Below are 16,566 nucleotides of genomic sequence, written 5' to 3' on the forward strand. Positions count from 1 at the left end.
ATATCAGTTAAGGTTCAGGGTGAAATAATAATAACAAAAATTCTTGGCTCAAAAGAGTTATAAAAAAATAACTCAATTTACATAAAGGTTGGCTACTTGGCCATGGGTTCCTAATTAACACAAATGCCTTAATCATTTTCATGCTCTTTTATGATGTAACATAAAATAAAAATTAAGCAACCACAACTGTTAATTTATCAATGAAACTATCAAATTGTTTAAGATTCACACATTCACTTGGCTTAATTAGTCTAATTTCTTATTGTTTGTCATTCTCTGTTCTAATTAACCATTCTATTAAATTTTCGTGCATCACAATCTCAACCACTTTTGAATATGGATTCAACACGTTTTCTTTTCCAACCTCTGTCTAATTCATTTCACTACTCTAATCTTTAAACACAAAGTCTAGTAAATACTTTTTCCACAATTCCAATTAATATTGAAGTTCTTATAATATTATTTAAGAAAAAATAAATAAAACTAGAAAAACAACTCAAAAATGAAATTAAAATTGAAAATAACTCAACAATAAAAATCTAAGAAAATTAAATGTTTGAAAGGAAATAACTGGTCAAAGCTGGTTGTATTCAACACAAAAAACAAATCAAATATGAACCATAAAGCTGACATTGTTAGTTAAATCAAAAAGGTGCAGATTCACATGTGATTTTGACGAAACATTAAAGGCAGTTTTGATTTTCAATATTTAGAGGAATCTGATCTTTAATAGCAGATACAACAGGTGTAAATAGTATTCAAACAAGCAATCAATGCAATATTGACCACAAACATCACTGGGTTTTGAACAAAACATCAAATTAGATTTTAGATTTAAAAATAGATTTACCTAGTGTTGGTCAAAGAGAAAACAATCGGTTGTTTCGAAGAAACAATCGGTTGAATTTCTACAATGATGAAAACAAACTGTTTTTCAAAATTTTCATGTTGTATATAATCAATAACTGCATAGAAAGACCATGTTCAATAAATGTGTCTTTGACTACTAACGGTACAAAAAAAGATCATCTATTCAAATCAAAGCTTAAACAAATAAGGAAGGACCAGATGTAGTACTGTCAAAGCTAAAATAATTGGTTGTTTTGCAGAATCAACCGGTTGATTTTCTATGACAGGGATTTTGAAACATAGAAAATTCAAATCCTTCACCATAACCTGAGAAACACATATGCATGTTAAGGCACACATCATTTGAATGATAATAGGGCAGATATAAACCAGAAACACTTTATAGACATACAAAATTGAACTTAGGATTGATTGTCCAAGCAAAGAAGAGAGATAGGAACTATTCTTTTAAGAACACATGTACAGTTTTGACAAACAGTTCTAAAATTCAAAGGCACAGAGACTATCTTTACTCTTGTTGTTTTTCCTTTTAACAGTCATTATTCAAGCACAAAAGTAATTCTTGGTTGTCAAGGATACCTACAAGAAAAGATTAAGAAGCAAGATTTGGTCCCCTTATGAATTTGGGTTCGATGATGTTAGTAGCAACCTTAGGAACCTTCAAAATCTTAGGCACCCATTTTAAAATACCTTTAGGAACAAATTTTTTTCTTATTTTACAGAATCTAACAGAGTGACCATTTTTCATGCAGTAGAAACAACAAACAACTGGTTGTTTTGTACTTTTAACTGATTGATTTTTCATGAGGTTTGAAAAAGATTATGAAAAGCTAAAGTTTTTGCTTTGTGGGTTAAAACCCAAACCTGATTTCCCAAAAACACACTGTTGAGATGCTAAAACATTCTCAAAATTTGATTTCCTTTTTGAAATAATATCAATAATTTTCAAAAGGTATAAAACTTTCTCTTGAAGGGTTTTACAAATTTTACAGCAACTTGAATCACAATTGTAAGAGGAATTTTTATAAATCAGTTCAAGATTTTCAAAATCAGCATGTGTATTACTCAAATCATTTTCCAAAACTGTGTTTTTCTCTTTTAACTTGTTGTTTCACTTTTCAATCGGTTATTTGAAAGGGCTAATCTTTTAGATTCTTCATGAGTTTCTTGAAAAGAATTTAGATGATGAAAATAATTTTCACAATTATTGGAAGAAGATGTACTTACTTGGTTTGATCCAGATTCTTCTTTTGTCATAAGACAAACCTCCTTTATGGATTATGAAGAGAAAGATTCAGCAGTAGATTCTTCTTTGTCCATCAAGGCACTCCTTGGATTCTTGTGATACTCTTCAAGGGTATTCCACATTTCTTTGGCAGAAATTCATTTTGATACCTTGAGCAATTCATTAGAATCAAGTGCAGATACAATGATATTCATAGGTACACAATCAAGATGTTCTCTTTCAGAAGAAACATTTTCAGATATAGGCATGAGATAACTTTTTGTAATAACATTACAGATTTTTCTATCTATAGATTCAACAAAGAATTTCATTCTTATGCACCACAGTTCATAGTTCATACCACAGAACAAGGGTGGTTTGTTTAAACAGGCACCTTCCCCAAAAGAAAACTTTTCAACCATTAAAAAGGATTTAGGATAAAACTTGAATAACTTTTAAGAACCTTGCTCTTGATACCAATTGTTAGAAATGATGGCTTAAACAAAAGGGGGGGTGAAATTCTTTTATGAAAGGTTTTCACAAATGATAACTAAGAATGAATTTCTTTAATGAATTATAGAAAGAAGAATCAGAGAGGCCAAAAGAAATAAGCTAATAAATCTGTTATCAGGAAAGCAATTGATTAAAACTTCGATATAACCGGTTGTTTATATTACAAAGACAAAAACAAGTATAAGCAGTTTGTAAAACAGAAATATCAATCGATTGAAATATGAAATAACCGATTGATTACGACAGCAAAGCAAATATCAAACAAATTATAATAGAGAGATAGATAAAGAGATTCACACAAACAGATTATATTGGTTCACTCAATCCTAAGCAAAATCTAGTCCTCAGAACAACCTCTGAGTATTCCACTATGTAATCAATCACAGATTACAACAACACACCACAAAGAGGTGACTTTAAATCCCACAAAGCCTACTCACCCTCTTTGCACCAGCACACACCTCAAGCCAGAATCACACTGACTTTACAGGATTTTACAAACACGTTTACAATATCAAAATACAATTACAAGAAACTAAGTAAGGGTAGAAAACACTTGGATTACAGAAAACCATAAGCCCTATGACCAGTTCTTGAACCACAACAGAGCTTAAAAGCAATCTTGCTAAACTTGGAAAACATCTTTCACAAACAAATTATAATCTCTCTATTTGATCTCAAATCAGAGTGTAAAACTGCTCTCTAAAACATTTGAAAGAATTCTATATTTATAGCATTTGAAATTTAGCCGTTTAAGGCAACATAACAGAGTCAAATAAGTTTTGATCTCATTTAAAACAGTTGAAATAGGTTTTCAAAAAATTGTTAGCACAACACTCATTTAACCAGTTGAAACCACGATTTAACCGATTGAATGGGTTAGATAGTTACAAAACCAATTCAAAAAATAGTTTCAAAGCCTCATTGCCAGCTAAGTGACAAACAAACGATTGTCTCGACAATTCAACCAGTTGTTTTCCCTTTGCATGGAAAAACACTTTGTATTTTTTAAACTGATTGATCAAGCTTTGTATAGGATTTAGAACTGATCTTAATACAGATTCTAAACAACCTAATCTAAACCCAAATCCAGAAAGCAACACAGCTTCAGGCTTCATGTGGATTTGATTCATCAAAGCTCTCATCTTCAACAAAATTATCGGCCATTATTTGTTATGATGATGTCAGGGATGCCGAACCAAGACACTATGCTTCGCTAGACAAAGTTTTGAACATTCATGGCCAAGATTGAGGCGAGGGGTTCGGCCTCGATCTCCCATACTTCAAATGGCCATGGGGACATGACGGTGTGAAGTGTTTCAGGCTTGAGATGTGATAAAATGTCGTGCTCCTGACATTTTATGCATTTCTTTACATAATTGTCACAATCACTTTGAACGGTCAGCCAAAAATAACCAGCTCTGAGGACCTTCTCATCCATTGTTCTGGCCTCCGAGTGATTCCCGCACACTCCTCCCTCAGAATATATTATGTTTGGTCGTCCGTGACGCACTTTAATAGTGATCGAGAATAGCCTCTTCTGAAAAGCTCTTGACCAACTATTGTATACCTCGCACAGTGTTGCCTCGTTGTCTTCTTTTCTATCAACTTGCACATTCCGAACTCAATGTAATTTTTAATCGAGGTCATCCAAGTATCCCCTTCAGTAGTCACTAGGCATTCAGTCAGTCCAATGCTTGAAACCTTCAAGGATATCTGGATGATGGGCCGATGATGATTCTTCTTTTTTGCAGAAGCTAGTTGAGACAATGCGTCAACCCTGACGTTTTTCTTCCCTTTGAATGTGCTCCAAATTCACCTTGAAAAATTGAGAGATAAGGTTCAATATCGTGTGGTAATACCTTTGCAACAAAGGTTCCTTTACTTCAAAGTAACCCTTGATCTGCCAGACCACCAGTTGGGAGTTGTTTTTACAAGTTACTTCGCAAGCTCCCATGTCATATGCTAAATTTAGGTTGGGCATGATAGCTTCGTACTCGGCTTGGTTGTTTGTAGCCTTAAATTAAAATTTAAAGGCTTATTCAAGCAATTGGTCCCCAAGTCCTTTCAGGACAACATCAGCCCCACTTGATGTCTTATTTGATGATACGTCGACATACACAATCCATCCGATCGATGGATTGGATTGAGGAGTTAGCTCAGCTGAGAAGTCGGCTAAGCATTAAGACTTGATTGCTCTCCTTGGTTTATAGCAAATTTCAAACTTAGATAGCTTTATCGACCATCCTATCATGCGTCCTGTATTTTAACAATAGGATAATTAAATCTTACCACTATAGCATGATTTTGGAAGTATGGCCTCATTCTTCGGGTGGTCAAGACCAAGGAAAAAGCTACTTTCTCTATCATTTGATATGTGGTCTCGACATCATACGGCTAACAAAGTAGATCGATCGCTCCTCCTTGTTGACCTCCTAGACCAGAACCACACTGATCACATGCTCAAAGACCAATAAATGAATGATGATAGGCTATGTCAGCTCTGGCTTTTGAATAACAGTCGGTGACGTGAGGAAAATCTTTAAATGTTGAAAGATTTCTTCACACTTCTCATCCCAATCAAACTTGGCTGCTTTTTGAAGAAGTTGAACCATCAATCGAGTTCAGCCAATCGAGGGATAAATTGTGAGGTGCCTTGTGAGCTTTTGTACCTCCTTCACATTCTAAGGGCTTCTCATTTCGGCTATCACTCGACATTTATCCTAGTTAGCCTCGATTCCCTGGTGTGTAAGCATGAAGCCTAAAAAATTTCCACCCTCGACTTTAAATGTGCACTTCTCAGGATTTTACCTCATATTCGTACCTCTCGACGCATTAAAGAATTCCTCCAAGTCATTCATATGTTATTCCCACGAGTCTAACTTGACAACTATATCATCTATGTAAACCTCGACATTCGAATCGATCATCTCCTTGAAGATTTTATTCATCAATTGCTGAATAAAGGGTATAAATCCTTTGGGCAAGACTTGTTCAAATTGGTATAATCAATACACATCCACCACTTGTCACTCACCTTTTTTACCATCATTACATTGACTAACCATTTAGTGTAATGGGCCTCTCGAAAAAAGTCGATCGCCAAAAACTTCTCGACCTCCTCCCTTGAAACTGTCTGCTTCTCTTTCCCTAACTTTCACTTTCTCTGTAACCAGTCATGCATCCTTGTACACATAAAGCTTATGTGTAATGACCTTGAGGCTCACTCCTGGCATATAAGATGCAATCCACTCAAAAAGATCTGAATTTTTCTTCAATGTTTGGTGGATCATCTTGGCATGTTAATGACGTCCCCAAGTTCATTGTATGCTTTTCATCCTGGAGGGGGACCGACCGCAGATCCTTCCCAAGCTCGAGCCTCGGCTCATTAATCTGAGGGTCGAGATCAACTGTATGCTCCCTTCGTTTAGGTTTGAGATTCACCCATAGGTTCTTCGCTTTTGTGGGAATCTCCACTCTTGAGAACATCCCATTTTCGTGCGAAAGGAGTCCCTTCTGGTTGGCTCCACCTTTAAGTTTGTCACATAACACTCTCGTGCAACCTTTTGATTTTTGTGCACAGTTGAGATCAACCGTATGCTCCCTTCGTTTAGGTTTGAGATTCGCCCAATAGGTTCTTCGCTTTTGTGGGAATCTCCACTCTTGAGAACATCCCATTTTTGTGCGAAAGGAGTTCCTCCTGGTTGGCTCCACCTTTAAGTTTGCCACATAACACTCCCGTGCAACCTTTTGATTTTTGTGCACAGTTTAAACATCCCCCATATCCCCCGATACTGAAGGGAATTTCATTGCTAGATGTGGGGTTGACACAATTGCCCCCAATCTGTTTAAAGATGGTCAGCCGAAGAGGATGTTGTACGATGTGTTGCCATCCACCACCAGACATCGTATTTTGATCGTCTTGCTCGCCTTACCCTCATCAAACTTGGTGTACGATTGTATTTCTACCTTTGGAATCTTCATTTTCTTGAAGGTCTTCCAATATAAGATGTTGACCGATCTCCTCTTATCGACCAAGGTCTTCATGATGGAAAAATTATCTATATCTATAGTTATGACCATAGGTCATCCTGTGTTGGGTCTATTGCTTTAAAATCTTCATTGGTGAAAGTGATTGGAGGCATCCTCGGTCTTAATGAGAAAGCGGTCGAATTCACTTATTGTACCATTCTCAGATGCTTCTTCATGGTCGAACTGGAGCTACCTCCTCCAGCGAAACCTTCTACAATGGTGTTAATAACCTCTCTGCCATCTCTTCGGCGGGTTCTTCATGCTGAGACCAACGCTCTGGTTGTCACTCTTCATCATTTGACTGGTAAGGGTAATAATCCCTGCGCCTTTCCTCTTGTCTTGATGATTCCTACCTTCGCAGGAAAGAACACTTCATACTTGGGCCTTCGCCCTGTACATACTTGTGAAGGTGCTCGGCCTGGATAAGTTCATCTATCTTATCCTTCAACGTCCTCGGTCATATGACCTATGTCTCGGTGATACAGACATTTGCATGCCAGATCAACATTTCTAACATTTAAAACCTTCCTTGGAGAAGGTATAAGTTCAACACTAAAAGCCTCATCTAGGATTTTCTCCGTATTAGCATTCAAAAGGGTATACTTCGTCAATCTATTGCCACAATTCTCTTTGTATTTGTCATTCCGACCATAATTGGATCAACCAGATCGCTCTTTCTCCTTCTCATTCCCCTTATCACCGCCTGCCTCGGCCTTGCTTGATTTTTATACTCCCTCAAATATTCCAGTTGCATGAACTTAGCGGCCCACTGTCGGAGCTCGTCAAGGTTTGAAGTCAACTTCTTACAAAGGCTGTCAGCAAATGATTCTGGTCGTAAAGCAATGACCATATGATGCAGGGCAACATTCAGACTCAGGTTCTGAATGTTCAAAGTCCCCCTGTTAAACCTTTCCATGAACATTCTAAGGGATTCCCCCTTCTCCTGGCGAATATTCACCAGAGCAATTAAAGTCTGGTCATGCGGTCGACTAGTGGGAAATTGCGTTCTAAACTTAGACACCAAAGTCTTGAAGTAGTTAATGGAATTCAGTGGTAGTCTAGTGAACCAACTTAAGGCCCCTCCCTTCAATGATGTAGGAAACACTCGACACAAAACATCATTGTCTAAAGTATACAAACCTGTATGAGTTGTATAGACATCCATGTACTAATCAGGATCGGTCATCCCATCGTAACGATCAATGTTCAGCTCTTTCCACATGAGTGGAAGTTGAGCCCCCATGACATAGTCAATAAAGGGATGTCTTCGGGTGATGTCCTGGGTTCTGGTCGTATAAAATGACTTGTTGAGTCGGGACTCATCCACTGTCTCCTGAGGACGAGAAGCTGAAGGGTCCATCAAAGACTTGTTATGCGACAAACTAGCACGTGATGTTCTAGCCTGATGATCTGTCTTCGAGGATGGAACCCCTTCGACCAACTGCTTCTTCATGTCCTCATTCTTCTTTCGGAAAGCTTGGATCTCCTCTTCATTCTTCCGCTTCATCTCCGTCATCTCCATCTACAGAGACATTAGTAAAGCCATATGCTCAGCATCTGACATCTTCTCACTTGCCATGTTCCTTTTCAACACCATCTACTATTCTCTTTCTTCAAATTCTCTCGACCCCATGGTGGACACCAATTGTTCTCGTATGAAAAGGGATTGAGAGAACTTCTACTTGCTACCTTTGGTCGGTCGATCTGTCGCTTCTTTTCTTTCTTCTTAGATCAACTGCTTCACTTCACCTTATTGCTCTTCCACTCCAGTTAAGCTCTCCTTTTTTCGTTGGCTCTCGGGAGGATACCTGCAAAAGGTGCTCCGACGATCAAGTAAGTATTCGGTAGTCGGTGCTCAATGCAATTAATGCTCGATAATGACGTACCTTCTTCTCGAAACTTGTGATTATTTATATGATTATTATGAACCCATTATTATTGGACCGTATTAATGTTTGAATCATGATTAAAAAAACATTAGCTAATGTTTACTTACTATTTAGGCTTGTTAATCTCCTTCTGACATAAACCTGGTACCGAAACCTCTAGGATTCGTCAGATTACTACCGGTACACTTCCCATTAGTCACTATAATGTCTTGAGAAGCATACAAAAATACTAAATCTTGCATTAAAAATTTGAAAAAGAATCTGAAATTCCATAAAAAAAACGTAAGCTATATTAAAAAGTAGCAAATGAACTTTAATTGACTATTCAAGTGGTCCGTTATGAAGTAGTGTATAGTCGGCCTTGAACTTGCTTTATCTCCAGCAATAGACCCTACAAAACTTGCTTCAGCCTCTCAGCATCTACATCTAATCATGTGAGCCACAGTCTCATACAAAGTGTCCTTAGTCATGGGTAGGTTTTTGCGGTAACCCCCAACGGATCTGGTATTGCCATCTGACTTTGCTACCTGCTGAACATCATAACTGCTTGGATGCAATTCTGGACATCCAACAGGGTTCAGAAGTGACAACTAAATGGAATGTTCAATTATGCTCATCATCCTAGACTAACAATAAATCTAACTGAATGTCTGTTTCTTTCTTTTACTCGTTTTCTACCCCGGATAACAACTTAAACTCTCAAAATTACATTTTTACAGCTATAAAACTTGTTTGACTACATTTAAATTAATAGAAGATGGACTAAAAAAACAAAAAAGAATGACGCAACAAATTCTATACTAAATTATTATGTTTAATACCATAAAGAATACAAAGATATGTGACTTCCAAAGGCTACGAATTGAAAGTGATGGTTCTCTCAACATTTTTCCTTGAATTACAGTGATTTTGAAGGGAATCGGAATCAACTGTGCCAAGAGCAGACAGTCGGATGCCATAGGCAGCAAGGCGATTAATATCCTTTGGAATAGGAGACTGCCTTAGGCCGTCCCACCAACCAGGAGGGAGAAGTGGTGTGAAAGCACATTGATTGGTCTGGTTATGACAACTCAACGGTCCAGCGTATCTGTTCCAGACATGGCCCCAACCAATTTGATTCTTTAAGCCTTCAGTCAACATAGTACTCTGGAAACTGCTCAAAAATGAAAAACTTGAACCGGACGAGTTCGCTCCTGAACAAAACAGTTTGCAGATGCTTCAGTGGTATATTTGAAGAAACAAATAAAAACATAATGCATGGGTGAGGACAGTGCATGTACCCAGATTGCGTGTTGCAGCCAGTGCAGCGATTAACTGAGCATACGTAGTTCCAACACGACGGTGAGCTCCAGAGACAACAGCATATTTGGCACGAGATGCAAGAAAAAAATCCACAAAAGCAACCCATCTGGGTGCTGGACCCCAATCTTTCACTCTAAAATCTTTCTTGGGCAAACCTTCGAAGATCTTTCCTTTGAACTTTTCATAATCAAAATAAAGAACCTGGTCAAAAAGACACATGAGTTGCCACCACAAACATCATGTTCAGATATTAAGCAATAAAAAGCTGAGTAATGAAGAAAAAATATTTACTGCAACAAATAGCCAGCTCTAATTTCATAGCAGTAATTTCCATTGTTACTAATAATTAAGAGAGGCATATTGTCGTACTCAAAAAGATTCACACCATGAACTGAGAACTTACCTGTGCAAATTCGCTTATATTAGGCATGATACTTTCAACAAGAGTAGGTGTATCTGACACCACAACCACCTTTGGTCTTGACATTAGGTGCTGACTCTTTATGGCTTTTTTGATGCAATGTAATGCAGCCTGTACTGCTCTTATGGACCTTTAAAAAATGACAGAAAAAACATCAATTAGTTAAGAACACCCTGCAAGAAGGTTGAACCCCATTCCTATCCCAAAAAAAAAGAAAAAAAAAAGAAAATTCGGTAGTTACGTAGATAGTGTCTCAAATATGCATGCAATGCTATTTTATTATAAGGCTAGGCTTTTCTTTTCCGATTTTCGTCTTTTATGTTATTTGAATATTTGAAGATACTGTTATGCCATTCAAGAGGCTATGTTATTTGATATCTTCAAACAGAAATATCATGTTAGATGGCGTTTGAAGGCCTCAACAGCTAAAGAGTCCATACATCTAAAATGTATTCTTTAGACCTTTTCTTCGTTGTTACCTGGTAGCTGAATGGGAGTACTCAAAGGTGTCAAAGAGATAGGAATATTAGCATGGAACCCCAGATTGCACAAAATATGCTATTTAACTTAACAATATTTTGTTTGACTTCTTGGCAGGCCGTGGGTAAAAGTTTTGGAGCTAAGGCAAAGCTTTTAGAGAAATTTAATATAATATGAATTATCAATCTTTATATTCTAGCTTTTTTAGGTAAAAGTTTTATAATCAAGCAATTCTAACATTTCACTTTAAATATATAGGCTGATTAATCCATTCAATCTTATCCTATAACATCATTGATCTAAGATATGATTTAAGCAATTTTAATTTAAGAAACTTTTCTCCACAGTTACTGTTATTGTTAATAATACTTTATAAGCAGAGCACACAACAAAAAAAGAATCCAATTTTTTGACGTAGGAATATTTCTGATGGATTCTCCTAATACTTCAATTCTAAAAACAAATCAAGATAATTAATATCTGAATGTTCACTAAAACAACAAAACGTTTCAAGATTAAGATAATATTTTTGCAATTAATTTTCTCATTCAAAGTTTTAAATTTTTTAGATTCAAATAATATTAAAAAATGATCATGGAGAAAATTGGAGTTTTGGGCTTGTGTAGTGTTCCTCTGGTTCAGGTTTGTTGCGTCCTGGGGTTTTCTTGACCTTCTTGTTTTTCTGGAGTTGGTTTATGCTTTTTTGGCTTTTGCCATTGCCGTGCGCTAAGCTAATTTGATTTTCACTAAGCCATTTTTCCACGCCCACCTGCTGTTTGGCTTTTTTGTCTAAGAGGTTCTTGGCTTATTTGGGTGGGTACCTCTCATTTCGTTGGGCTTGGTGGTTTTGTTCTGGTTTAACTTGTTTCTTGTTAGCTAGTTTACTGTTTTCTTGTTCTCCGTTGGGGTGTTTTTATGGGATCAACGTCTGGTTTTGCCATACCCTGGGGGTGCCTACCAGAACAGGATGTTGCCCCTTCCTTTAAACCTTCACAGATTGCTTGGCCCAAAAACAAACCTTTTCTCAGGTTCTGCACAATGCTTGTGATATCCCTCTTTGACAACTCCCTTCTCCTTGCATCAATGGGGATATGGTTTCGGTTCAAATGGCAAAGGATGTTTATCTTGCAGGGTTGGAGGATTGCAAAAATCATCTACATGATTTTGTCTCTTGAAGATAAGACGTGTTCTTGCAGTTAGTTCCTAGAATATGTCTCTAGGGATTCTTAGAGCTTTTGTTTTTCGGACAAAGGATTTTGTTCCAACAATTGCCCCATCAAAGATATCGTCTGCTTTGGAACTTGGAGTTTCGTCAGGGTTTTGTTCTTAAAAAGCACCTAAATGGGTTAAAGGAGAAATGTGTATTTAAATTGCCCTTGATCTCAAGTGATCTAGGACTATTGGGCGTACTAGAACACTAACATATACATATACATACATATACAAATACACACACACGTATATATATATATATATATATATAAAATCTCAATTCAGAAATAAGATTTATATATTTTACACACTAAAAACAAATTTGCTACAATTTCCCTATAATAACAACCCTCACAATAGAATTCTAAATAAGAAACATGTATCTTAATAGTTCAAACAACTAGTTAAATCTTATGGAAACAAGCATACAAAAATGGGTCTTGCATTATTTATAATATAATTTTTTTTCTTTTAATTTCTTTTTTACTTTTTTCTATTATAGTAATAGTGTCTGTCTAGGCAGTGTTTACCCAATAATAGACGGTTCAATTTCTTTACTTGTGCACCTCAAGCCATGTTGAAGAGGTGTTTGAGTTCAAAATAAAATTAGTTGTGACAGAGTTGAGGAGTGTTGAACGCATTTCAAAGGAGTGTTGAATGCATTTAAAAGGAGTGTCTCACAAGTGTTGTGTCAAAAAAGTTTTAGAGACGGAGACATGCTACTCTACAGCAGTGTCGGTGGTTCCTAATAAACCAAAGTATCTAATATTTATTAACTTCGTCTAATTATGACCAACTTCAATCAATCATAATTAGTTTCTTATCATAATTACAAATGCAATATCCCAATAAGAAAATATTATATCAGTATAGAAAAAGGAGTTGATGGAAAATATACATTGTATACAATGCCAAATTTAAAATACTATTTTTTTCTCATGTTGTGGTTAAAAGATACTAGGACCCAAAAGAGAGCACCAACTAAATTATCTCAAACTATGTGCCATGTCACACATTCCAAGTATTGTCTAACAGTTGCCAAGAGGGAATACATCTTCATGAAGAGAGGGTCAGATACATGTGTATGAGAAACTGACAAAAATGTGTCCAACAAGTGGTTAGGGGTCTGTCTGTAAAAAACGGGGATATTTCTATAAGAACAAGGAGTTCATTTTTCATCAATATATTGCATATGTTTTACATATTCTGATACATTTTTATATGGCTTAACTTTTGAACAATTTCAAAGAAAGAAAAACTGATATTGCCTTGATGTCGAAATTAATTGCCTATCATATACACACCTGTAGTATAACAACTTATAAGTGCCACAGTGAAGGCCATAAACAAAATATAGACGTGTTTGATGTAAAAAGGGAAAAAAAGAGATTGAGCATTATACACTGACAAGTATATAGAGTCACTATTCTTGTGTAGGTACAGGGGGAAGAAACAAGAATAATGATACCAATCCCAAGCCAATTAGTTGCTATTCCAAATTATAATTTAATTCATGTTGAAATAGATAAGTTGTGAAGGAATATCAAATGCAAGCTTAGCTTCTAAGAGTATCTCCAATAAAATTCTTACAACATCTCCTTATCAATAAAAACATTATAATGTGGGTCCCACAAGCATGGATTCCTTAAAATTAAGAAAAGTTCTTTATATAAGTAAGTCTGTTCAAATTTAAAGAACTCATGTTTGTTGGATCCATATTAAAATGATGTTTTTTAATTGATAAGAAACTCCTCCAAGAAACTCCCATTGGAGATGATCTAATATGTTTGTGGGATATTTATACGTAACTGATTATGCTGTGTTTGGTTTCATTTTCCAATGCAATTATCAGATAGATTCTGATTTTCAATTCTTATTATTAATGCTACTACATAGCTCACTCGACATTTTATTGAACAGGTAAATACATAACAACAAACATGACCATATAACAGTAGGCCTCATCAGCTTCATTCCTCATGATAGTACCAATTCAATGATATTAGAGTTTAATTATATATTACCTATTCATAAGCATCCGCATATGCAATGAGATGTCAGGATTCTCCCCACCACCAATAGCCCAATTTACAGCTGCCTCAACATCTTTTGAAGGGGAAACGAGAACCCTCATGATCTCTCCAAATACATTGGGTTGAGATCCCAGGACTTGAGGATCCCCAAATAAATCAAAAGCAGCATTCCTCATCTGAGAATGTATATTTTTCAAGAAAAATTGAGCTGCCACGGCATCTGTGGTTCCTTGAAACCTAAAAATAAAAGGTTTATAGTCATACATGATGCTTGAAAGAGTAACAAATAGAAAAACAATGTCACTTTACCATATGATAGGTTGCTTCCATTCCTTCCAATTGCTACAGAGAACATTTGTTTGAGCTGGCTTTTCAAAATCATCAGTCCTCATAACCAGTTGCCTCCCATATTTTCTTGAACAATCATTTTGTCTCCACAGAAGTTTTATTTCTTTCATTGTAAAGGTAAAGTTGGAATAAGAAATGTAATCCCCAAAAGGATATTTTCCTCTGAAATATACAACCAAGGTGGCAATCAGATAATGAAAAGATAAATGCAGAAAATAAATTGCAAGATCATAGCAGTTTCAGGTTCGTCAATGGTAGAAAACTAGGTTTCATATGAGTGGCTGTAAACGTATCTAATGTGTCAAATGACAAATATAGGTTTCCATTCAAATATTGTCAAATTGTTTTTGGAACAAGATGTCAACACAAGCTTAAAAAATTAACAGTAAATGCTCTAAAGGTAGCTAAGGTATCTCCTCAAGACTGAGGGTGAGTGATTCAAATATCAGTTTTCTATAGAATTTTTCTTGCAGAAACAATCCCTGAGTTTGGAGCCGCATTTTTAAAGGGATACCACCAAACCAACCGTAAAATAAACTGCTAGTTAGGACTTCATGCATTCTTCATAAAAATGTTAACTCTTAAAAATGAAAAAGAAAGGCTTGGGAAAGAACCAATATGCCTGGTTTGGCCAATGATCAAGGATCGGTTTAACATTATACTCAGTGCTGCAGCAGTTAAGACCTTGTACATTTCATTCCCAAAACCTGCCTCGGCAGTCTTTCCCAGAACAAATCCATGACTACAGAACTGCTCCGGAGGCAAATCCCTGATTCTCGAAGCACCTGTAACAAATATTTCAACATCTTCTGATTCAAGAACTGTTTTTGCAGAAGATCATGGTTTCTATTCACACATTTATGCCATGAATCTCACTGAGAAGTGCGCAACTATAAATTGCGATTATTTTCAGAAAAAACAGGATGTAAAATTAAATGGTGAAAAAATAGCTTAGACAATTACTAGTCATGAATGATCCACAAACAAGCAATTATATACTTTCACAGCTGAGCAATTGTCTTGAGAGTAAACTAGATGTATGATGATTGAAAACACTAGAAATATTTCTATAAGTTTTTACTGAAATATAATGCATTTGTTACATTAGATATAAGTGTAACTACACTGACAATAACGGCTTATTAAAAAACAGAACAATTACTTAAAACCCAAAATGGCAGACTATAATCACAAACACAAAAACTACGAAGTATCAACTATCCATAATTTGTACCCTTTCTTAAACAAGTTATGTTAAAATGAAAGCATTCTTTAGAACGCTCTTACAAATTTGGGACATTCAATCAAAACAAACTACAGAAACTTAGACACAATTACCAAGTACAAACAAGCTCGCCTGATATTCATTTAAATCCTCCACGTCTTAAAAGTGAAACTTCAAAAAATTGATATTTGTTCCTAACAGAGAAACTCAAAGAAACAGTCACTGCACGATTTTCATGCTATTAAAGAACATAGGCCGCAGAAATGGTAAATCAAGCGCAGAACAAGAAAGCACCATTCAGGACGAAGTGATCCTCGATAATTCTCCTCACTCTCAGCGTCTCCTTCTTAACAAGACCAATTTCGAAATCCTTCCCCATGTCCTCCACCGTCGCGCACGGTTTCTCTCTGCCGAAGCCCGTGCCGCCGCCATCGAAGCTCGAGCTGTTCGAATCTCCGAGCTCGAAATCCCTAGGAAAATCAACAGTGATTGGAGGATCCAACGGCCTGAGCGCCAGCATCAACAATCCCACACCGGTCACCGTCGCACACAAAACCAGAAACGGTTGCAACAGCATTCGCCTCTTTCTACCTCCGCCATATCTCATTCTCACTCTCTCTCTATCTTTCTCACTTCAATTTCGATTTTTTTTATTTTTTTTTGGAAGTTATCAAGTTCAGCTAACTCAGCTCCCTGTTAAGCCGGATCTGAAGTGTTGTCTCAAATCTCAATCACTCTTTGTTTGGCATAACGCGTAGCATCGAGATTTATCGGGTTTGGATCCGACCCGTAATCGCGTCTTATTGGGATCCGAACCCGCTCGTTGGTGTGAGTGGCGCGCATTACGCACCGCCTCTGACAAACAAGGCAATAATAAAAGCGCAAAGGTTCATCTCTCTTTTTCTCTCTCACTACCCATCGCTGTCAATTCAACGAACCGCAGTTAGTGAGACGCACAAACGAAACGACGTAGGGGAAAAAAACAAGTAACGTCAACGGTCAACCACTCAACCCTC

At 36.5% G+C, this 16,566-nt stretch overlaps 1 protein-coding gene across 4 annotated transcripts; it reads right to left on the bottom strand.

The window, feature by feature from the left end:
• Nucleotides 1–9,213: 9,213 nt before the first annotated feature.
• Nucleotides 9,214–16,484, bottom strand: LOC137813657 (uncharacterized). 4 transcript variants are annotated; one of them, XM_090300854.1, is made up of 7 exons: nucleotides 15,664–16,484; nucleotides 14,940–15,110; nucleotides 14,287–14,487; nucleotides 13,969–14,214; nucleotides 10,235–10,382; nucleotides 9,810–10,032; nucleotides 9,214–9,722 (listed from the first exon to the last, which is right to left on the bottom strand). In XM_090300854.1, the coding sequence occupies exons 3-7, from the start codon at nucleotides 14,433–14,435 to the stop codon at nucleotides 9,385–9,387; spliced, it is 1,104 nt and encodes a 367-aa protein (XP_090156980.1). In that variant the 5' UTR covers nucleotides 14,436–14,487; nucleotides 14,940–15,110; nucleotides 15,664–16,484; the 3' UTR covers nucleotides 9,214–9,384. The 4 variants fall into 4 exon arrangements, with proteins under 4 accessions (XP_090156980.1, XP_090156979.1, XP_068472124.1 ...); XM_090300853.1 differs by having other exon boundaries at nucleotides 15,845–16,454; XM_068616023.1 differs by having other exon boundaries at nucleotides 14,948–15,110; nucleotides 15,845–16,422.
• Nucleotides 16,485–16,566: the final 82 nt, after the last annotated feature.

This window comes from Phaseolus vulgaris, chromosome 1 (genome assembly GCF_051622355.1).
Source record: "Phaseolus vulgaris cultivar YP4 chromosome 1, ASM5162235v1, whole genome shotgun sequence".
NCBI lineage: Eukaryota > Viridiplantae > Streptophyta > Magnoliopsida > Fabales > Fabaceae > Phaseolus > Phaseolus vulgaris.